The sequence below is a fragment of the Pan troglodytes genome, chromosome 3 (genome assembly GCF_028858775.2).
Source record: "Pan troglodytes isolate AG18354 chromosome 3, NHGRI_mPanTro3-v2.0_pri, whole genome shotgun sequence".
NCBI lineage: Eukaryota > Metazoa > Chordata > Mammalia > Primates > Hominidae > Pan > Pan troglodytes.
This window is the reverse complement of record NC_072401.2, coordinates 90389935-90414454: the sequence shown is the minus strand read 5'-3', so window position 1 is coordinate 90414454 and position 24520 is coordinate 90389935. Positions and strand designations below refer to the sequence as shown.

Sequence of the window (24520 nt, the reverse complement as noted above, 5' to 3'; positions counted from 1 at the left end):
TGTAGTAACACTACTGTGCCAACCCAGCCTAGGGCATGGAGGGGTTGGGAATAGGCAAGAGTGCTGCAAACTCCCACTATTCTTAAGTACACCTCATCTCCCATTCATGAATAAATGTTTCTCAATTTAATTTTTATATCTCTGATCAATTTCTAGAGCCCTGAAACTTTTTTTGTTTGGTCTGGTTTTATACATTTTTTTAGGAGAGTATTTGCAGACCTCTTCACTCTACCATCATGGAAGTCAGCAATAGGTCTTGACTTGTGTTTATATAGAGAATTTAACTGTTTATAATAACCTTTAATTTTCTTGTTGTGATAGTAACACGTGTCTGGAGTATAAAATGAGGAACTGCAGGTGACTTAAGAGGAGAAAATAAGCATTATTCAAGATTTGATAACCCCCCCAAAAAAAACCACTTAATATATTTGTGTATGTCCTTCTAAAGTTTTTCTGTGATCATATAGACTTATAAAAACAGATTATGCTTGACATGAGTTTTATAGCTTTCTCTCCACCCCACCCCCGATAACAGTATATTGCAAATATCTGGCAGTCCCTTTGTATAAGATATGAGTCCTGCTCACTGTTACTTGCCCTTCCCCTGTGTTTGGAGCCTGGTTGGAGAGAGAATGACCTATGAAGAAGCTCCAGCTTTTGCTGGGCACTGCCAAATTGCCTTCCAGAAATTTGAGCCACTTTAGATCCCACCTATACTTCTTTCCAACATCCGTTTCTCTTTTTTCTTTCTTTTTTTTTACTTAAAAAAATTTATTTTTATTACTCTTTGGTTTTTTACTCAACTCTTTGAGTTACTTTTCTTTTCTTTTCGAGATAGGGCCTCACTTTGTCACCCAGACTGGAGTGCAGTGGTGTGAGCATGGCTCACTGCAGCCTCAACTTCCTTGGCTCAAGTGATCCTCCCACCTCAGCCTCCTGAGTACCTGGGATTATAGGCACATGCCTCTACACCCGGCTAATTTTTGTATTTTTTTGCAGAAAAGAGGTTTTGCTATATTGCCCAGGCTGGTCTTGCACTCCTGGGCTCAAGCAGTCTGCCTGTCTTGGCCTCCCAAAGCACTAGGATTACAGGCATGAGCTACTGTGCCCGGCCACTCTTTTCTTTTTTTAAAAAATTTCTGTTAGTAGAATGGATAACAAATGGTATCACATTATGATTTTTGCCCATCTTCGATTACTAGAAATTTCACTACCTTCTGAGAAAATCTATTCCATCAATAGAAGTGACTGTTATTTCTTCTTTATATGTCTTAAAACGTGTCTCCATGTAACTGCCATTTACTTTCTCCTACCGTCTGAACCACGTGGCAGCTCTTTTAAAACCTGAGTATGTTCCAACCTCAAATCTTCTCTTTTGAGTATAACTGTTCCAGGTTTTTCATTTCTTCTTCATATTACATGGTTATACTTTTATTTTATTTTTAATTTTTTTGCTGGTCTTTTCATCAAACTTTCCCAGTCATTAATTAATTGGTTAAAATTTGTTCTCTGGTAGTTTGGACAAGGAAGGTTCAGGTGTACTGTATTCTCTTAACCTTTGTCTGTTCAAATTGTAGCTTTTATAGGTGAAGGACAGCTTGGCTGATTATTAAATATGGCTCATAATTTTTTTTCTTTTTTCTTTTTTTTTTTTTTTTGAGATGGAGTTTCGCTCTTGTTGCCCAGGCTGGAGTGCGATGGCGCAATCTTGGCTCACTGCAACCTCCGCCTCCCAGGTTCAAGGGATTCTTGTGCCTCAGCCTCCCGAGTAGCTGGGATTACAGGCATGCGTCACCATGCCCAGCTAATTTTTGTACTGTTAGTAGAGACGGGGTTTCTCCATGTTGGTCAGACTGGTCTCAAACTCCCAACCTCAGGTAATCTGCCCGCTTTGGCCTCCCAAAGTGCTAGGATTACAGGCATGAGCCACCACGCCCTGCCTTGGCTCATACTTTCTTTCCATAAATATTTTGTAAGCCTTTCATACTCTGCCAAGGTCAAATATTGCAATCTATAAATTTGAGGCCACTCTTATTTTTCTTTTATTACATAGTGCATGATTTTTGCTTGGCTGTGCAAAAGATTCTTTATTGTTAGTCTAATAATTTCCTTATAATATATGTTTGTGTGGACTGTTCCGGGTTGTGATGTGCCTTTCAATATGTAAACTCAAAGCACTTTTATTTAAACAAAGATTTTGTGAATTATGTCTTTAAATATTCTATTCCATTGTTTGATTTTCTTCATTGGGGATTCCAAAGAGTGGAAATGGGGCATAAAGTGGCATCAGTTAGCTGCTTTCTGTAGCTCTGAAATCATTGTGATTTCTAAAAATGTTTCATTATATCTACTTTCCTCATTTCCTCTCTGCCCCTTACTGAGGTGAACAGTTTCTGTTCTTCTTTGTGTTCTTATAATTCAGTCTTCACTTCTGAAATGTTTTTTCCTTTTCCTTTTCCCCATTTCCTGAGTTCCACCAGTCTCCGCTTCACATTCTCCTATTATCTGATCACCTCTTTCCTGAATTTTTTTATTTCTGATTTGTGTTCTTTCATCATTGTGATCAATTCTTTAACTTTTTTTATTGTGATAAAATATACATAACATAAAATTTACTAGTTTAACCATTTTAGATATATAATTCTGTAAGATTAAGCATATTCACAATGTTGTGCATCACTACCACTATCCATTTCAAGAACTTTTTATCACTTCCAACATAAACTTTATAACCATAAAACAATAACTTCCTATTTCTCCCACCTCCCAGCCCCTGGTAGCCATTGTCCTTCCCTCTGTCTCTATACATTTGCCTAGCCTAGGTATCTCGTATTAGTGGAACTAGACAATTTTTGTCTTTTTGTGTTTGGTTTATTCACTTTGCATAACGCTTTCAGGGTTCATCCATCTTGTAGCATGTGTCAGAAGTTCATTCCTTTTCAAGCCTGAATAATATTCCATTTTATGTATATTCTACCTTGTATTTATCCTTTCATCTGTTGCGAAACAATTTAGATTGTTTCTACTTTTTGGCTGTCGTGAATAATGCTGCTATGAACATCGTTGAACAAATGTTTGTTTGAGTCCCTGCTTTCAGAGTATGTACCCAGAAGGGGAATCATTGGATAATATAGTAAATCTATGTTTAACTTTTTGAGGAACCATTTAGTTGTTTCCCACTTTGGCTGTTCTACTTTGTATTTCCACTGATGATGCACAGGGGTTACAACTTTTCCACCTCTTAACCAATACTTGTTATTTTCTTTCTTTCATTTTTATAATAGCCATCTTAACTGGTGTGAAGCGATATCTCATTGTGGTTTTGATTCTCACTTCCCTAAAGACCAGTGATGTTGAGCATCTTTTAATGTGCTTATTAGCCACATTATGTCTTATTTGGAAAAATGATTATACACGTCCTTTGTTCATTTTCGAACTGGGCTATTTTTTGTTGTTGAATTGTTGCAATTCTTTACATATTTTGAATATGTATTCAGATATATGAATTGCAAATATTTTCCCCTATTCTATAGGATTCTATTCTATATATTGTGTCTTTTCACTCTGTTGTTAGTGTCTTTTTTTTTTTTTTTTTTTTTTTTTGATATGGTCTCACTTTGTTGCCAAGGCTGGAGTGCAGTGGTGAGATCATGGCTCACTGTAACCTTGACCTCCTGGACTCAAGCAGTCCATCCACCTCAGCCTCCTGAGTAGCTGGGACTCTAGGTGTGTGCCACCATGCCCAGCTTGCTGGCTTGCTTATTGATTGATTGATTGATTGATTGTATTTTGTAGAGACAGGGTCTTGCTATGTTGCCCAGACTGTCTTGAACTTCTGGACTCAAGCAATCCTCCTGCCTCAGTCTCTCAAAGTGTTGGGATTACAGGCATGAGCCACTGCTCCTGGCCATGGTGTCTTTTGATGCACAAACACTTTTGATGTTCAATTTATCTTTTTGTTGTTGTTGTCTGTGCTTCTGTTGTCACATCCTTATTAAAATTTTGTTCTTTTTGTTAGTTTATAGTTTCCGTCTGCTTCTTGGCAGCATTTTTCTGATGAGTTGTTGTAGGAAGATTGTGATGCTTTTTTATACTTAAAAAAATACTGTTTCTATATAAATGCTGTCCATGATCCTTTTTTCCTACTCATCCTGAGTAAGATGAATTTTTGCAGGTTAGTAGCAAGAGTTTCCTATGGGGTGTAGTAATAATGGGCCAAAGTAGCCTTTCAGGTTTCACAGCTCAGGAGTTTCCCCCCTCTATTGCTACAAAAATGACTGTTTTCTTAATACAGCCCCTCTGTTTGCCCATCTCTCCTTTGCCTCTCAGAAGCTGGCCTGGGTCAAGAGAGCTCTGTTGTCTTTTCTTCATAAACTTGCCTCCCAAGGTGATACACTCACTCTTAGTTAGTGTATTTTTCTAATGCTTCCTGATATCTGCCACCTTGGTGTGCCTGTAGGTATTTTCTGTACCTTCTCCCGCCTCTTCTCTAATCAGCTGAGTCTTGTTCAGCTCCTTCTGACAGTGTGCTCTATCTTTCAGGTGGTAAGTATTTGTAGGAGAGTTTGAAAGCTTTCCACTGCTGGTCCTTTCTAGACTCCTGCCCCAGTGCTGTTATGATGTCTGCCATAAGCTTTCCACACCATCCTCACCTTTGGCATCACATATGCAAATCAGAGTTTATAGCTTTTCTGTTACTTTTCTTCATCGTCTTCATCTGTGTGGTTTCAGAAGAAGGATAACACAACATTTTTATTGGATTTGTCTTTAATAGGTTCTTGAACATTTCAACAGTACTAAGTACATAGAATCTTTTTTAATAGAATGTTTTTAGTCTAATTTGAATAAATTAGTTGAACTTAATTTGTGAGCTATAAGGCGATTTAAGCAATTTTAAATAATTTTTTGGATAAAGAAATCAATGGGCTAAATAGAAAAAAACATAAAGAGAAATTTAAATGGATTATCTTTTAAAAATCTTTTCTTAAACTTTACTTTTCTGTGAATGTTTAAAGATTGTTGGATCTTTATTTTTCAGATCATAGACATCTTTGAGAATATGATTTCTAAAACAATTATATTTTATGTACTTTCAGGGTCTCATGATTCATGGATTCTAAGTTAAGAGCTATTGTCTTGGATCTACAATGCACATAAATAACCCTATATGCTATGAAATGTTTCTGTAAGGGTAACGAATAAGATATCTACGAACTGCTTTGAGTTTTTCAAATTAATATACTAGATTTAGAAAATTGATTTTTAGACGGCTTCAGATTTCCTTGATTTAACAACGTATTCATTAAATAATTGACTTTCTGACAGAGCACTATTTGGGGATTCTCACATAAAATAAGTCCATAGCTAGCTATTCCAAGGTAGACATGTGCCTCTATTACATCATCAGGCTACAAGTCCTTTTTTTCTATTTTACTGTACTTAGAGCTTAGCTTCTGGGTTGCTGCTTAATTACAGCATGGCTATTGGTCATTGTATCTGTGATCTAGGCAGAAAACAGCAACATGGGGAAAAGACTGTATTGCTCCCCTGTTAAGGAGTTTTTCTGATGGTCCCAGCAACGTCTATTTACATCTTGTTCATCAAACATATACATATGTCCATCAAAGATGTGCTGCAATGAAGGCTGGGTACGTTTTAACCGAGCACTTTGTTCCCTACCAGCGCAAACAGAATCAGAGTTCTCTTACTAAGGAAGAGAAACACCCATCAACAGGCAACTGCAAACTCTGCCACAGTATTATTTTTTTTTTTTTTGAGGCAGAGTCTTGCTCTGTCACCCAGGCTGGAGTGCAGTGGCATGATCTCGGCTCACTGCAACCTCTACTGCCCAGGTTCAAGCAATTCTTGTGCCTCAGCCTCTGGAGTAGCTGGGATTACAGGTGCCACCACCACAACCGGCTAATTTTTGTATTTTTAGTAGAGAAGGAGTTTCACCATGTTGGCCAGGCTGGTCTTGAACTCCTGGGCTCAAGTGATCCATCCCCCTCGGCTTCCCAAAGTGCTGGGATTACAGGCATGAGCCACCGTGCCCGGCCTGCCACGGTATCCTTTTAAAGAATTGGTCACCACAAAGAAATTTTTAATCAATGTTTTCAGCATTAACTCTCTTCTCACTGTGTGAGAAATGCTTTTACATACATTATTTAACCCATTTATGCCTAGTGTTCCATTATTGGAACGCTAAGCGTGTGGGAGTTATTTATATCCTACTGCTTAAAGTCATCATCCAGGTCTGATTTTTAGCAAGAAAAATTTGCAACCTTCGGCATAAATGGGTTAATTAAACTCTCATAACAATTTTTGTTGATACATAATGTTTGTACATATTTATGAGGTACATGTGATATTTTATTAAATGCATTGGCTGTGTAATGATCAAGTCAAGGTATTTGACTTGATCACCTCAAGTATTTATCATTTCTATATGTTGGGAACATTTCAAGTCCTTTCTTCTAGCTGTTTTGAAATACACAATACTTGTTAACTATAGTCATCCTACTCTGCTATCAATCATTAGAATGTATTCCTTCTTTCTAACTGTATGTTTGTACTCATTAACACCTCTCTTTATCTCCCTTATACTCACACTCATAACACTTTTAAGTAGGTGGCTGAAGGCCTGAGAGCTCCTGGAAAATCCAAGGGTCCAAGAGTGGGTCTGGTGTAAGACCAAGGGTCCAAAAGCTGAAGAACTTGAAGTCTGATGTTCAAGGGCAGGAAGCATCCAGAATGGGAGAGAGGTGGAGGGCAGAAGACTCAGCCAGTCTAGTCCGTCCGTGTTCCTCTGCTGGCAGCTGATTAGATGGTGCCCACCCAGACTGAGGGTGGGTCTGCCTCTCCCAGTCCACTGACTCAAATGTTAATCTCCTTTGGCAACACCTCCACAGACACACTCAGGAACGATACTTTGCATCCTTCAATCCCGTCAAGTTGACACTCAATATTAATCATCACAGACCGCATGGGTCATCCTTCTTTATTGTTGGGTTTGCTCTTTTCCAAAGCTGCACATTCACCAAAGAGGCTGACATTCCCAGTGAGACTATACCAGTCAATGGCAAAACCAAGATTCAAACTCAAGTTCCCTAATTTCAGATCTAGTCCTTTCCCAATGATGCCAACCTTATCCAAGCTAGTATGGTTGTCTATGTCTCTATAAAATAGTAATCCTCCAATTGTTATTGTTAATTTTTAAATTGCAATTTGGAAAGAACATGTTCCTTTTCCTCTTATGCTGTCAAAAATTGGTATGAGGTATAACTCTTTGTTAGCTGGGAGTCTCTTTGGGGGATTCCTATTTTTTCCAAATTTTTTATTAATGAAAAATATCAAGCATTCATAAAAGTTGAAAGGGCACTCTGTATACTGCCCACTTAGATTTAAAAGTCAGCATTCCATGATATTTGTACTCATTCCCTCTGTCTCTTTGTATGTTTGTATATATATGCATATATACAATATATATACAGGCATAGACACTTTGTGTTTGAAATATTTTAGTATTTGAAGACATCATTACATTGCATCCCTGTTGCAGCATGCACCTCATAAGGATAAGGAGTACTGTAGCTGGAATAAATTAGTTCTTACATGATGTTATGATATGTTATACCTAAAATATTTAAAGTTACACTGTCTAATATCCAATACATTTTCACATTTTCCCAGTTGTCCTGATGAGACAATTGGCTGTTTTTATTTTTGCTTTTTTTTTTTAAAGAGACAGTGTCTTGCGTCACCCGAGCTGGAGTTCAGTGGTGTGATCGTAGCTCACTGCAGCTTCAAACTCCTGGGCTCAAGTGATCTTTCTGCCACTGCCTCCTGAGAAGCTGTGGTGGGAGGATTAGCCATCATGCCCAGATAATTAAAAAAATTTTTTTTGGTAGAGACGGGATCTCACTTTGTTGCCCAGGCTGGTCTTGAACAACTCTCACCCCTTTTTTTGATGTCAGTTATGCTTATATAGAGGTCTCAAACTCCTTACCTCAAGTGATCCTTCTGCCTTGGCCTCCCAAAGTGCTAGCATTACAGGCATGAGCCACCACACCTGGCCTAATTTTGCTTTTAAAAATGAGTAGACATTTTTTTGAGCAGTTTTACATTTACAGAAAATGACTAGGAAGTACAAAGTTCCCACATAATTCTTTGTCCTTACTTCCCAGTTTCTTCTACTATTATCATCTTGCATTGGTGTGGCACATTTGTTGTAATTGATGAGCCAATATTGATACATTATTATTAAGTAGATCTCATACTTTACATTAGGTTTCCCTGTTTGTGTTATGCATTCTGTGAATTTGGTAAAATGCATGATGACATGTATCCATGTTTTTCTTTAATAAATGGGGAAACAATCAAGATTCATATATTACATTTGAAGGTTGTATATTTTAACTTACTTGAAATCTAGAACCAGTCTTTCCCTCATGACATTGATGTTTTGAAAAGTCCAGGCTGATACTGTGTTAGAATGTCCCTCCTTCTGGATTTGTTTCTTTTTTTCACAGTCTCTTTTAACTTTTTCTTCTAGCTTCTGTATTTACTGTAAACTAGAAGTTAGGTTTACAAGCTAGTGAGCATCACCTTAAAGGTTTTTAGCAAGAATACTTGATAAATTATGTATTCTTTATAATGCATCACATCAGGAGCACATGATGAGAAGTACTCTCATGATTAGTAATGATAAATTGTATCTTTTGGGTAACAAGTTAAGGTGATTATAGCCAGATATAATTGCAATAGTGAATTTTTTCTTTGCAATGAGTATATAATCTGTGAGGTAATCTTTTTGACACTATGAAAGTCGTATTCTCCAACAACCTTTCAGCTGATATTTTGGCAGCTGCTGATTATCTTTGCTTACATTATTAAGTGATTTGTGAGAAAAAATGGTGGTTTTCTAATTGTCATTCATTCTACATTTAACTGCAGCATTCTTCTGTAAAAAAGGCCTTAACTTTTTTACCCCTTTCTGTCACTTATTACAGATTCAGAGATTTTTAATACACTATGTTATTAGTGTATTAAATATGTTAATACATAGGTTATATGTATTAATAAAAAATTTAGGTTAACTAAATATGTTATTATTTACAGTGGTTACTTTTGGTGCTCTAACTGTCCTAAATTTGCCCAGTGGGATTCCATTACACTGGCCCATAGGTCTTGTGGACATGTCCCATTAGGCCTTGAGCATTTTTTTTTTTTATTGCTTTCTGGAGTGAGATGTCTCAGGATCACCTTGTACTTTCCTTGCACTACTTTTATTTGGTGATGGGGTGGCTTTCTATCTTATACATTCCTTGTTAGATTTATTAACTCTAGCTCCAGTTCCAAAGAGTCTTGGAGCATATGGTTCTGAATTTAAGCAGCGATGTAATCTGATTATCCTTCAAAGTACTTTAAATATATGGGCTTTAAATTTGTGAAGGATCACCATAAGGAAATACAGGCCATTGATTTCAGTAGTCTAAACTTGGATTTTATATTATGTTAAACAGAGCTGCGTACAGGTAATGTTGGCCCCCTTGGGCCCTCGCAGATCTGCCAATATTAAAGGTTCTGGCAATACCATAGTGTGTCATCATTAAAAGCTCAAGCACTGGAGCCTTAAGGATCTGGGGTTATGTTCTGGCTCTAAACCTTACCAGCCATGTGTATTAGTCTGTTCTCACATTGCTATAAAGAACTACCTGAGACTGGGTGCTTTATAAAGAAAAGAGGTTTAATTGTCTCCTGGTGCCACAGGCTGTAAGGAAGTGTGGCTGGGGAGGCCTGAGGAAACTTACAATCATCGTGGTAGGCGAAGGGGAAGCAGGTTCATCTTACATGGCCAGAAGAGGAGGAAGAGAGGAAAGAGGGAGGTGCTACACACTTTTAAACAACCAGATCTTGTGAGAACTGACTCACTATTACCATCCACCCCCCTAGTCTAATTACCTCCCACCAGGCCCCTTCTCCAACACTGGGGATTACAATTCAAGATGAGACGTGGGTGGTGACTCAAATCCAAATTATATCATTCTGTCCCTGGCCATTCTTAAATCTCATGTCCTTCTAACATTGCAAAATACAATCATTCCTTCTCAGCAGTCCCCCGAGTCTTAATTCATTTCAGCATTAACTCAAAAGTCCAGTCCAAAGTCACATCTGAGACAAGGCAAGTCCCTTCTGTAAAATCAAAACCAAGTTGTTGTTTTTTTTACCAAGTTAGTTTCTTCCAAGATAAAATGGGGTACAGGTGTTAGGTAAATACATCCATTTCAAAAGGCAGAAATCAGCCAAAACAAAGGGGCTACAAGCCCTGTGCAAGTTCGAAACCCAGCAGGGCAGTCATTAAATCTTAGAGCTCAAAAATAATCTTCTTTCACTCCATGTTTCACATCCAGGCCACCCTGATGCAAGGTGTGGGCTCCCAAGGACTTGGGCATCTCTGCCCCTATGGCTCTATAGGGTACAGCACCTCAGTTGCTTTCCTGGGATAGCAATGATTGCTCACAGCTTTTCCAGGCACATGATGCAAGCTGTCAGTGGATCTACCATTCTGGGTCCTGGAAGATGGTGGTCCTCTTCTCTCAGCTCCACTAGGCAGTGTCCCAGTGGGGACTCTTGTATGGGGGCTCCAATCTCACATTTCCCCTCTGCATTGCCCTAGTAGAGGTTCTCCATGAGGGCTCCACCCCTGCAGCAGACTGCTGCCTGGACATTCAGGAGTTTCCATACATCCTCTGAAATCTAGGTGGAGGTTCCTAAGCCTCAACTTTTGCCCTCTGTGCACCCATAGGCTTAATATGTGGAAGCCACCAAGGCTTATGGCCTGTACCCTCTGGAGCAGTGGCCTGAGACGTATCTTGGGCCATTTTAGCCATGGCTGGAGCTGGAGTGATTGGGACACAGGGACCAGTGTCCTGAGGTTGAGCAGAGCAACAGGACCCTGGGCCTGGCCCAGGAAACCATTCTTCCCTCCTAGGCCTCCAGCCCTGTGATGGGAGGGGCTGCTGTGAAGATCTCTGAAATGCCTTTGAGACATTTTCCCCATTGTCTTGGCTATTAACTTTCAGTTCCTCTGAATGTTCAGCTGCAAATTTCTGCAACTGGCTTGAATTCCTCCCTAGAAAATGGAATTTTATTTTCTACAATATGATCAGGCTGCAAATTTTCTAAACTTTTATGCTCTGTTTTCCTTTTATTAATGAATATAAGTTCAAGTTTCAGATAATCTCTTTGCTCATGCATATGATCATACACTGTTAGAAGCAGCCAGGTCAAATCTCAAGTGGTTTGCTGCTTTGAAACTTCTTCCTCCTGATACCCTAAATCATCTCTCTTAAGTTCAAAGTTTCACACATCCCTAGAGAAGGGGCAAAATGCTGCAACTTCCTTTGCTAAAGCATAACAAGAGTAACCTTTACTCCAGTTCTCAGTAAGTTCCTCATCTCCATCTGAGACCTCCTCAGCCTGGACTTCATTTTCCACATCACTATCAGCATTTTGATCACAACCATTCAATAAGTTTCTAGAAAGTTCCAAACTTTCCTTCATCTTCCTTTCTTCTTCTGTGCCCTCCAAACTGTTCCAACCTCTGAACATTACCCACTTCCAAAGCTGCTTTCACATTTTGAGGTATCTTTATAGCAATGCCCACTCCTAGGTACCACATTTGCTGTATTAGTCTGTTCTCACATTGCTGTAAATGTGGGTTGTGACTCAAATCCAAATTATATCATTCTGTACCTGGCCCTTCACAAATCTCATGTCCTTACCTGAGACTGGATAATTTATAAAGAAAAGATGTTTAAAAGGCTCACAGTTCTGCAGGCTGTACAGGATACAAGGCTTGGGAGACCTCAGGAAACTTACACTTATGGTGAAGGCAAAGGAAAAACAAACATGTTTTACATGGCCAGAGAAAGAGGAAGAGAGGAAAGGAGGAGGTGCTACATACTTTTAAACAACCCGATCTTGTGAGGACTCACTCACTATCACAAGAACAGCAAGGGAGAAATCCTCCCCCATGATCCAATCACCTCCCACCCAGCCCTTCCTCTAACATTGGAGATTACAATTCCACATGAGATTGGGGCAGGGACACAAATGTAAACCATATCACCACGTAAACTTAGGCAAGTTTCTTTTCTTGGCACCTTAATTTTCCTTTTTCTTTTTTTCCCTTCCCTCCCCTCCCCTCCTTCCTTCTTTTCTTTTCTTTTATTTTCTTTCTTTCTTTCCTTTTTGTTGTTCTTGTGCTTTAATTTTCTTATCCCAATGGAAGTAGCTAAGAGTACATACTGATAAGGTGATTTTGAGACTTAGACACATTAATTTTTTATTTTTTGTCTTTTAAATTTTAGATTCAGGGTACATGTGCAGGTTTGTTACAAGGGTATATTACATGATGCTGAGGTTTGGGCTTCTATTGATTCTGTCACCCAAATAGTGAACATAATACCCAATAGGAACTTTTTCAGCCCTTTTCCCTCTCCCTCTCTCCTCCCTTTTTCTGTACCCAATGTTTCGCTCCCACTATATGTGAGAACATGCTGTATTTGGTTTTCCGTTTCTGCATTAGTTTGCTTAGGATACTGGCCTCCAGCTGCATCCATGTCCAGAGGACATGATTTCATTCTTTTTTATGGCTGCGTTGTATTCCATGGTTTATGTGTATACCACATTTTCTTTATCCATTCTGCCACTCATGGGCACCCAAATTCATTCCATGTCTTTGATATTATGAACAGTGTTGCAATAAACATAGGAGCACAGATATCTTTTTGTTAGGATGATTTGTTTTCTTTTTTCTTTTGAGGCAGTCTCACTCTGTCACCCAGGCTGGAGTGCAGTGATGCGATCTCAGCTCACTGCAACCTCCGCCTCCCAGGTTCAAGTGATTCTCCTGCCTCAGCCTCCCAAGTGGCTGGGATTACAGGCACCCGCCACCACACCTGGCTAATTTTTGTATTTTTAGTAGAGATGGGGTTTCGCCATGTTGGCCAGGCTGGTCTCAAACTCCTGACCTCAGGTGATCCACCTGCCTTGGCCTCCCAAAGTGCTGAGATTATAGGCATGAGCCACCGTGCCCAGCTGATTTATTTTCCTTTGATGTATACTACCCAGTAATAGGATCGCTGGGTTAAATGGTAGTTCTATTTTTAGTTCTTTGAGAAATCTCTTAACTGCTTTTCACAGGGGATAAACTAATTTACATTCTTACCAACAGCATATAAATGTACCCTTTTCTCTGCAACCCTGACAACATCTGTTGTTTTTTGACTTTTTAATTATAGCCATTCTGACTGGTGTGAGTGAGATCTCATTGCGGTGTTGATTTGTGTTTCTCTAATGATGAGTGATGTTGAGCATCTTTTCATGTTTGTTGGCTGCTTATATGTCTCCTTTTAGGAAGTGTCTGTTCTTGTCCTCTGCTCATTTTTAATGGGGTTATTTATTTTATTCTTGTTGACTGGTGTAAATTCCTTATCAATTCTAGATATTAGTCCTTTCTTGGATGCATAGTTTGCAAATATTTCCGCCCGTTCTGTAGGCTGTCTGTTTACTCTGTTGATAGTTTCTTTTGCTGTGCAGAAGCTCTTTGGTTTAATTAGGTCCCAAGTTGTTATATTTTGGCTTTGTTGCATTTGCTTTTGAAGACTCAGTCATAAATTTTTTGCCTAGCCTGATGTTTGCAAGGATATTTCCTAGGGTTTCTTACAGGATTTTTATAGTTTGAAGTCTTACACTTAAGTCTTTAATTCATTTTGAGTTAATTTTTGTATGTGGTGAAAGGTAGGGGTCCAGTTTCATTATTCTGCATATGGTTAGCCAGTTTTCCCAGTACCATTTATTGAATGGGGACCCTTTCCCCTTGTTTATTTTCGAGAGACATTAATTTTAAACCATATACAACAGTGTCTGTGATACAATCAGTCCCTTCTATGTGTTAGCTATTGTAAAAACTCAAGCTCCTGAAATTTGTCCTATTTACTGTATTGATGAACGCCGTCTTTATTCAGGTCCTAATATCATAATTGTTGATGTTGCTTCTGAACATACCTTACTTTGTATTAAAGAGACCATGAAACATGTAAATAACTATTTTTCTCTGCTACAAGAATATGGAATTTGTTTCTCATTTCTAGCAAGTGCACTTATCTTTACAGCATGTGTTTTTTATTCTCACCACTATCTATTTGGAGACAGTGTTAAGACTGTGGCTCCTGGAGTCAGCTTGCTTGCCTGAGTGTGACTCCTGGTTGCACCACTTTCTTATGCGAACTGGAGCACTTTACCGGCATCTCTGTGCCTTTTGTGAAGTGGGAATCACAAAAGTATCTTCCTTCCTAGAGTTTCTTTTTTATAGGATTTAATGAGTGAAGCCGTTTGAAGTATTGGCAGCCCTGACTGGCATAGACACTAAAGACTCCATAAAAGTTCACTGTCATTATCATTTTGATTTTTTCTTATCTTTTAAAACTTTAATTTTCTATTTTCTCTGATAATTTTAATTTTTTTCTAGGTATTTTAATCAATTAGAGAGAGAGAGAGAGAGAGTGTGTGTGTGTGTGTGTGTGTGTGTGTGTGTGTGTGTGTGTTGTTACAGAACAGAAATGAGTTCTGGCTAATTTCAGAATAAAGAAACTTTACTGGAAAGTTACTGGAGCAGCTTACCAAATGGAATGAATAGTGGAAGAATGAACAATGTCAGAAAGAGTAGATCAAGGACCATATCAGCTGCAGTGATGCAGGTGGCAAATGCTGTCACCCATCTTGTTAGAGCACTAGAGTAGTACCCATTTTCTGTCTTTATGATAAGCCACTCAAGCTTCAGTGGTTTCCCAAAGAAGGGATCTGATTCAGCTGGTGGAGAGACTGAGCCCTGTCTTTCCTAGAGGCAAGGCAATCATTTTGAGTAGTATTGTTATCAAAGCTGTTCACAGTGAACATGCAGTCATTCCTCAAAACACAGTCTGGATTTGTTATTTGGAAAAAGGACAAGTGGAGACTAAGTGTCCCCAAACCACAATAAATATTTACTACAATCAGTGTATTTTGTTAATTATCCTAACTATTTTCCAACAAAAATAAAGGCATCAACAAGGTCACCAGTACTTAATTATAAAAAAGTATACTGGTATAAAACTCAGGAGATCTGGACTCTAGGCACAGCCCTTTTTGACTGAAACCACAACTTTTTAGGTCCTGATTTTCTTACTACTAAGGTGATAGTGTAAGAATTAGAAGGCCCCTAAGGATTATTCTAACAGTAAAACCTTAAGGTTCTCTGGTTGTCTTTGTTATGTGGGAACCTATATTGTTTTTATACACACACAAACACACACACACACCCATGAATATGCTCCAGATAGTCCAGTCTTCACACTCAAGTGATGCATGGGAATTTATATGCAAACAAAAGTTTAAACAGTTAAGGTAGACTCAGAATACCTTAATTAGTAACTTTTTTTTTTTTTTTTGAGACGGAGTCTCGCTCTGTTGCCCAGGCTGGAGTGCAGTGGCGCGATCTCGGCTCACTGCAAGCTCTGCCTCCCAGGTTCACGCCATTCTCCTGCCTCAGCCTCCTGAGTTGCTGGGACTACAGGTGCCCACCACCATGTCCGGCTAATTTTGTTTTATTTATTTTATTTTTATTTTTTGTATTTTTAGTAGAGATGGGGTTTCACCATTTTGGCCAGGATGGTCTCGATCTCCTGACCTCATGATCCTCCCACCTCGGCCTCCCAAAGTGCTGGGATTACAGGTGTGAGCCACCATGCCTGGCCCTAATTCAAGGTTTTAAACTCAAATATAGACAGAATTTCTAAGAAAACCTCGTGGATTTCTAGGAATAAATCAAGGAATTGTGATAAGTACATATAAAGTTATTTTATCTTCATTCAAAGGTCATACTTACAGATTTTAGAAAATTAGAGATGTATGGAGAATAGTAATTAGGTCATCAGAATATTCAGCAATGAAATGTGTCTCAACCATGTTTCCCTTTTAAAAAAAGTAACTTTTATAGAGATATTTACCACAGGAATGATTAATTAGCTTTCCATTACTTTAAGAAGAAATCAGAATAATAATTCCTAGAAGAAAGAGGAGGAGAAGGAAAGGGATTATGACAATCAGTACTCAATGAGTATGCCAGGCACTGTTCTTACTCCTTTATGTAAATGAACTCATTTCTACCTTGTACATTTCTATGACATACAAACTCTTGGTATTCCCATTTTATAGATGAGGAAATTGAGGTACACAGAGGTTATATGACTTGTGCAAGGTTATAGCTAATAAGAGTCAGAATGGGATTCAATCCAGTCTTGTTCCATAGTCTATGCTCTAAACCACTATGCTGTATTCTCTGTGTAAGCAGATAAAATAAGATAAAATTTATATAATTTAACTTCACTGTCAGCTGTTTTTAATGCTACACTTGAAATTTTTTTTTAAGTTTTGTTATTACTGGTTATTTTTTAGCTGCTTGCTCACCAGATATACCTGGTTGAAACTTCCCATGGATTCAGTTGAAGGAGATTGATACATTTATAAACCTACAAGAAAAAGAAATTATTAACTGTTACAAGTTTGACTTAATTAACAAAATCATAATTTCCTTGGTAACAGAGATCATGGGTTTTGCCCATACTGCTATACTACTCCATAGTAGCTACCCCATGACTTATTTATAATATTAATAGATACTAAATCTGTATTGTACCTTTACATTGGCTGAAATTTCACTAGAGAAATATGGCTTTCAAATATGACCTACAAAAGATGCAGATATGTTAGTAAAAGCTGACCTGATTCTGTAGATTACACAATTTAAAATCAAATTGAGATTACAAGTATCCTACTCAAAGATTGTAGAATTAACTTGTAATTGTCTTATGTCACATATAGCATTTATAAGTTTGTCACTATAATTGTACATAACTGCACTATAACATTAATATAAATCTATTATAAATTAAGGAGAGGAACATGGACCTAGAGCAAGATGAAACTGTCTCTTACTAGTTCTCTGACTTTTACCAAATAACAACTCTGGTTTTTGCTGCCTCAACTCTAGATTGAACATAATGTTTCTACTCTTAGGATTCTTTGGTGACTAAATGTTGGTGATTTAAGCATTTAATAGTATTTCCACACTGGTAAGCTGCTACATTCATTCTCAGAAAGTGGAAGTTTCCTCCAATTTTACTGCCTCTGCCCCCAAATAAGACCATTCGCATTTTGCCATCTCTCTTTTCAGTGTTTGGATTTATTAACATATATAATAACATTTATATAAGACACATGCTTAAAAAATTCCTCTTTGCTTGGGTGCAGATTTTTTTTACAAGGAAGAAACAAACTCTTATGAATTTTTCATTATGTTATTAACTTGAGGTAATTGAATCTAAGTTGCATTTTTATTTATAATATATATAATACAATCTTGTTGAAAAATTTAAAATTGCAACTACCTAAATGTTGTTGTTTCAAAGATTTGAGGGCATTTTGAACCTCAGTAAGAACTGAGTTGATATTATGTTCCAGAAGATTACTGAGATATTTACAGATGTAATCAAATCAGAGAACTATAATGGTCATTATACATGAAGAATGGTCATTGTAATTTTTTTTTCTGACACTTTAAATTAAAACTACCGTAAAATGACACCGAGACAAATTTTTGTCTTTAGAAACATCTCATTGATTCAGGATCTGCCTGGCGTTTCACTGTTCTTATAAATGTTTTATTTTCCTGTTAACCAGGTAGTGCTGAGTCACACCCCTTGGTTACTGTAGTAATATATCTTAGATACGGCAGTGTATTGCTCCCTCTCTTAGCTGCACACTTCATTTGTGGCTTTAGGTTTTTCATTACTTTTCACTCCTTTTAACCATTATATCTGAGCAACATGTGAGAGATGTTAGAGATTTTGATTTGAGTTGAAGTAAAAATAAGACCACAACTATTCATCTTCAAACACATTTTAATTCAGGTGTTTCTGTTGTAACCATGCAACCTCCTGTGGTAAATATGACTGACTGCTCTTTTTTCTTACGCTCCTTTAAGCAAAGTAAAGCAGCGGTTCGGCTGAAAGAAGACATGAAAAAGATAGTGGCAGTGCCATTAAATGAACAGAAGGATTTTACCTATCAGAAGTTATTTGGAGTCAGTCTCCAAGAACTTGAACGGCAGGGGCTCACCGAGAATGGCATTCCAGCAGTAGTGTGGAATATAGTGGAATATTTGACGCAGCATGGTGAGTTAAGTCATGCTTTAGTCTGTTCATTTTCACAGTCCCTTGCATAAACAAATTATTTGTGTGAATTATTTCATAATGTATGATTAGGCTATCCTCTAAAGCACCTTCATTAGAATATTAAGTTATTGTGTAATATACTTTTCATTTAAAAAAGGGCATTACTGCTTAACATGATCTTGACAGTACTAATTTGATTAACCGTAGAGCAATCACTTTAATTATAGAGATTTCTAGTTTGGAATGTTTCCTAGTTTTAAATGCTGAAATACACTGTTGTAATATTAATAGTCAGTTTGCTAGATTAATTAAATTCCAACTGATAGTCAATAATTTTTAATGTAATCAAACACGTTTTTGGGTATCTCTTTTACCTGAGGTCAATCATGAACTTATTCAATGCCTTGACTATCCTCATACACTTAAGAGAGACACCAAAAAACTAAGATGTAAAGCTTACTATGCGGAGTGGTGGGGGGTGGTTTCACTTATTTTTGGAATGATAAAATAAAGCATGTAAAACATTTGGAGAATAATATAGTACATTATACAGTAAAAAGATAAATTATATCTCATTTAGTTATTGAGAGCTGTGAAGCCCACAGCTTTTTGATGATTTCGTTTAAAATAAATCACAAATCTGGATAAGTTGAGAGAATGCTTCCATATTCCCTACATCTTTTTTTTTTTTATTATACTTTAAGTTTTAGGGTACATGTGCACATTGTGCAGGTTAGTTACATATGTATACATGTGCCTACATCTTTTTTTAAGAGATAGGGTCTTGCTCTGTTACCCAGGCCAGAGTGCAGTGATATGATCATAGCTCACTGTAATCTCATACTTCAGGGCTCAAGTGATCTTCCTTTCTTAGCCTCACGAGTAGCTGGGACCACAGGTGTGTTCCACCACACTGCCTGATTTTTTAATTTTTATTTTTATTTGTAGAGACAGGTTCTCCCAATGTTGCCCCAGCTGGTTCTGAACTCCTGGGCTCAAGAGATTCTCCCACCTCAGCCTCCCAAAGTGTTGGGATTATAGGCATGAGCCATGATGCTCAGCCATGAAGGGATTTTTAAATGTAAAACTTGAGGCTTCAAAAATATTCTATACAGTAATCCCCCCCACCCTTATGCATGGTTTGGTTTTCTAAGGTTTCACTCTTACCTGTGACCAATCATGGTCCAAAAATACTAACTGGAGAATTTTAGAAATAAACAATTCATCAGTTTTGGGGGGCTTTTTTTTTTTTTTTTTGAGACGGAGGTTAGCTTTTGTAGCCCAGGCTGTAGTGCAATGGCGTAATCTTGGCTCACTGCAACCTCTACCTCCCGGGTTCAAGCAATTCTCCTGCCTCAGCCTCCCAAGTAGCAGGGATTACAGGTGCACACCCAGCTATTTTTTTTTTTTTGTATTATTAGTAGAGATAGGATTTCACCATGTTGGCCAGGTTGGTCTTGAACTCCTGACCTCAGGTGATCTGCCTGCCTTGGCCTCCCAAAGTGCTGGGATTCCAGGCCTAAGCCACTGCACCCGGCCAACAATTCATCAGTTTTAAATGGTGTAGCCTTCTCAGTAGCATGATGAGATCTCCAGCCATCCTGCCGCTTGGGACCTGAATCCTCCCCTTGTCCAGTGTATCCATGTGTATATGCCACCTTCCTATTAGTCACTTAGCAGTGGCCTCAATTTGCAGATTGATCATTGTGGTATTACAGTGCTTGTGTTCAGGTGACTCTTATTTTACTTAATAATGGCCCCAAAGCGCAAGAATAATAATGCTGGCAATTCGGATATGCCAAAGAGAAGCCATGAAGTGCTTCTTCTAATTGAAAAGGTGAGTTCTCGACTTAATAAAGGAAGAAAAAAAATTGTATGCTGAGGTTGCTAAAATCTATGGTAAGAACAAATCTCTCCCATTTTTTCTATTGTATTGCTTTTTTTTTTTTTTTTTTTAAAGGGACAGAGTCTTGCTCTGTTGTCCAGGATGGAATGCCATGATGTGATCATAACTCATTGCAGCCTCATATTCCATGGTTCAAATAATCTTCCCACCACAGCCTTCTGAGTAGCTGGCATTATACAGGCATGTGCCACTGTAACCTGCTAATTAAAAAAAATTTTTTTAGAGGCAGGTCTCGCCATGTTGTCCAGGCTGGTTTGAACTCCTGGCTTCAAACAATCCTTACACCTCAGCCTCTTAAGTAGCTTCGATTATAGATGTGAGCCATTGCACCTGGCTCTATTCTGTTTTATTATTAGTTATTGTTGTTAATCTCTTACTATGCCTACTTTTTAAATTAAACTTTGTCATAGATATGTATGTATAGGAGAAAAAACAGTATATATAGGGTTTGGTACTATCCAAGGTTTCAGGCATCCACTGGCAGTCTTGGAACATATCCCCTGCGGGTAAGGTTGGTCTACTGTAATTTGAGTAATTTGTTTCAGGCCATATCTTTCCAGGATTACAAGTCTCTTCTCCCTTTCTGATAAGAATCATTTATTGGAAATGAGTGAGAAGCACTCATCACATGTTCCTATCAACTTTTGACAGGGACTGTATGGCAGATTATTCATTCTGCTGATGGTTAGATGTTAATTGAAAAAACATCTATCTGCTCTGGTTACTAGGCATGTAGATGACTGATACGGTTAGGCTTTGTGTCCCCACCCAAATCTTATCTTGAATTATAATCCCCCAATCCCCACGTGTCAAGGGAGAGACCAAGTGGAGGTAATTGAATCATGGGGGTGGTTTCCCCAGGCTGTTCTCTGATAGTGAATGAGTTCTCAAGAGATCTGATGGTTTCATAAGGGACTCTTCCCTGTTCGCTCAGCACTTCTTCTTCCTGCTGCCTTGTGAAGAAGGTGCCTCGCTTTCCCTTTGCCTTCTGCCATGATTGTAAGTTTCCTGAGGCCTCCCCAGCCATGCTGAGCTGTGAGTCAGTTAAACCTCTTTCTTTTATAAATTACCCACTCTCAGGCAGTTCTTTATGACAGTTATATTTTTTTTTCTGAAAACTGAAGAGCCAGGTTTCTGTTCTTACTCCGTAGAATTTTTCTCCTTATTAAAGGAAGATAAATTGTAAAAAGGCCAGATTCTTAGAAAACAGCTCTGGATTTATTCAAATGCTTCAAACAGTTAAACACAAACAGTGTTACACATAGCATGACAGGAAGATGGAAGTTTGGCCTACAAAATCTTGAAGCCAGGATTTACAACCAGCTTTAACAGGATTTATTTACATACTTGGTTTTGAGTAAGGCTGTGTATCCCACTGAGTTAGATACAAATGGATTTTTAGATCTTTCATTTCATCTGTTAAGTAGGGTTGTATGGTTCATTTAGATGTCCAACTATGGGTACCTAAAATAGTATTTTGGTTATGGCATAATCAATGTTCTTTCTCTCAGCATTCATTGGATAATAGTCTCTTGATCATACTTTTGTTGTGTAAAAAATTTTACATTTTTGATTTTTAAAAATTTTAATATTTTTTGAATAGTTAATAAAATTATGTGGTTAAAAATATAGGAGAGTATATGGTGAAAAGTCTATCCCTACAAAGTGTCTCCTGACCTTTGTTTTCTCTCTCTAAAACAGTATTGCTATACCCGTTTCTGGTATCTTCTTAAGATGTTTCGTGTATATATAAGTATGCGTCTGTGTGTTCTTTTTTCCCTTTTATCACAAATATTGCACACTGTTCTGAATCTTTTAAATATCAGTGTATTTTGGAGATTGTTCCATATTGCATAAAGAGCTTTACTCATTTTTAATTATTTTCTTTTCCTCTGCACACTGTTCTACCATATGTATATATCATGTCTTTAAGCAGTCCCATACTGATGGGCAAATGGATTGTTTCCAGTCTTCTGTTGTTTACAAACAATGATTCCATGGTTAACCTTTAGCATATGGCATTTCAAGCACATACGAGTGTGTGCATAGACTACCTTCCTGGAAGTGAACTCCTGGATGGTCAGAGGATATGTGCATGTGTAATGAACTCTATCAGAGCTGAAACAATTTACACTCACACCATCAACATATGAAAATTTTGACAAAATTTAAATTAGGGATTGATTTTCTTCTGCCCCTCCTTAGCATACTGTTAGTTATACTTTAACAGGGTGTATTCAGGTAATGCAAACTAAACATTTTATTAAGTTAAATCAGTCGCTCTTAATGAGGGATGTGAAATAGAATCACTAGTGGAATCTTCATAATACACATGCATTGCCCACACCTCATATCTACTGAATCAGAATCTTGACTTTGGGGCAAGCTCGGGTAGGCCTGGCACCTGTATTTTGAAAGGCTATGTAGTTAATTACTACGTAGACAAACACAAGCCCCTTCTTGTGTTTGAAACTATCATCTTAATAAACCAAAGAAATTGTGTAAGTTTGAAGGGTAGTATAAAGTTTGAGGGCATAATACTTCAATTTGTTTTATTTAATTACTTTGCAGTTTTTTCAGATCAACAAACATTTACTGTACACCTGTGATACACAGTAAGCACTGTGTCAGGCATGGGAATGGGACTATAGGGGTGACCGTTCATGTAATTCAATCATAGGTTGCTATTTTGGTTCTGCTTTATTATTGTTTCACGTAAATGCAATTTAACAATTTGGCATGAGGGTAAACTATTATTGTAAAGGAATTTTTAAGACAGAAAGGCCTCTATCAAGCCCTTTAAGCAGATTTTGGATATTTTCATTTAAAGGTATATACATTATAACTTATAAAACATACAGTCTTTAAACTCTTTTTCTCGCTGACAATGTTAACGGCTTCTTTCTCTTAGTTTAGCATGAAGATACTATAGGTTATGCCGTTTTAACCCACAGTGTAGAGTCTCAAGTCACCACCAGGTGTCAGAATGTGCTTACTTATTGTCATACTACTTCCTTGGCCAAAGTGTGCTGTTAGGCAATTTGTGACTTCTGGCATATTGTTTCTAATGGCATATTCTGTTTTTAATATTCATACTATTTTGAAAGAAATATTTCAGTTGTACAGAAAAGTATCTTTCAGTGATGTAGACATTAGCTTATATAATTTTTTCTTCATTTCTAAACCACTATTAAGTTGCTGTTTTGTGATAATTAGCACATAGCCTAAAATCAAATATAATAGGAGCTCTGAAATGTATGAGAGTAACTCTGCTTCATGAAGTCATCCAAATATCCCCCTTTTCTGAATATTTTTGTTACAGTCATAACTTTCTACAATTTTAGAGTAGGAAAATTTAAAGGTTATATGGTCTGGTAAGCCTCATGTGGGTACTGGCTATATTCTAGCCTCATAAGAGGCTTTAAAAAACTGTATGGATTCTTCTTCTCAGAATGTGATATATTCATGCCCAAGATTATAAACTTTCCCTAGTTGAACATCACGAATTATCATAAGAATTGTGGGTGGGAGATATTCTTGAGGGAAAAGAGTTGTTCAGATAAATGGGACAGAGACAGGAAAATATTATTGAGGAGCATTAAATTCAGTCACTTCTATTTGTACCTTATATGACTGCTAGTTTGGTCCAGTGGAATCAGGAGGCTTGAGGACCACAAGACAGTTCTTGGAGCTGGGTAGTTTTTTCTGAAATTGCTGGAAGTATATTTATTTGGGGGAAGGTTCAAAAAAACCTTGTTGGAAAAGAAAGACTAAGGTCAAAGCTAAAAAGAAAAAAAAAACCAACATCATGTGAAATCAGATCTAAGGGGCATTTGCTAGGCCAAAAACAGAAGGCAAGGTTAGGTTAAGCAGCTGGGTAAATATAGGAATAGGAAACAAAACTCTAAATTTTCAGGATTTCAGCTTTGACCAGGGACGGAATGCCTTTGTGTTGGATGCTAGCTGCTTGATGTTTGGATAAGTTTCTGAAGCTAAAGATAAACTTTTGTATAGTAGAGGAGACAGACCTTGAAAGCTTTAAATGATTAAGCTGGCATCTCCCAATAGAACCTGATATTCCACAGAACTTAAGGGAAAGGCGTATCGTATTCGTTACCCATTTGCTGCATAACAAATTACCCCAAAACATAATAGATTAAAACAATAGTATTTATCATTATCTCATAGTTTCTGTGGGCCAGGAATCCAGATACATCTTAGTTGTGTCCTCTGTCTTAGAGTTACAAGGCCGTGATCATGGTGTCAGCCAAGGCTTCAGTCATATCAGGACTCAACAGGGGAAAAATTCCCTCCCAAGCTCATTCATGTGGTTGTTGGC

General features: G+C 37.7%; 1 protein-coding gene across 16 annotated transcripts in view; it reads left to right on the top strand.

The window, feature by feature from the left end:
* Positions 1–24520, top strand: part of FAM13A (family with sequence similarity 13 member A) — a 379627-nt gene that overhangs the window by 63324 nt on the left and 291783 nt on the right. For all 16 annotated transcript variants that reach the window (XM_063809674.1, XM_063809673.1, XM_063809676.1 and 13 more), the window contains one exon: positions 18086–18275. In XM_063809674.1, coding sequence (XP_063665744.1) covers positions 18119–18275 — 157 coding nt within the window. In that variant the 5' untranslated portion in view covers positions 18086–18118. The remainder of the gene's footprint in view (positions 1–18085; positions 18276–24520) is intronic.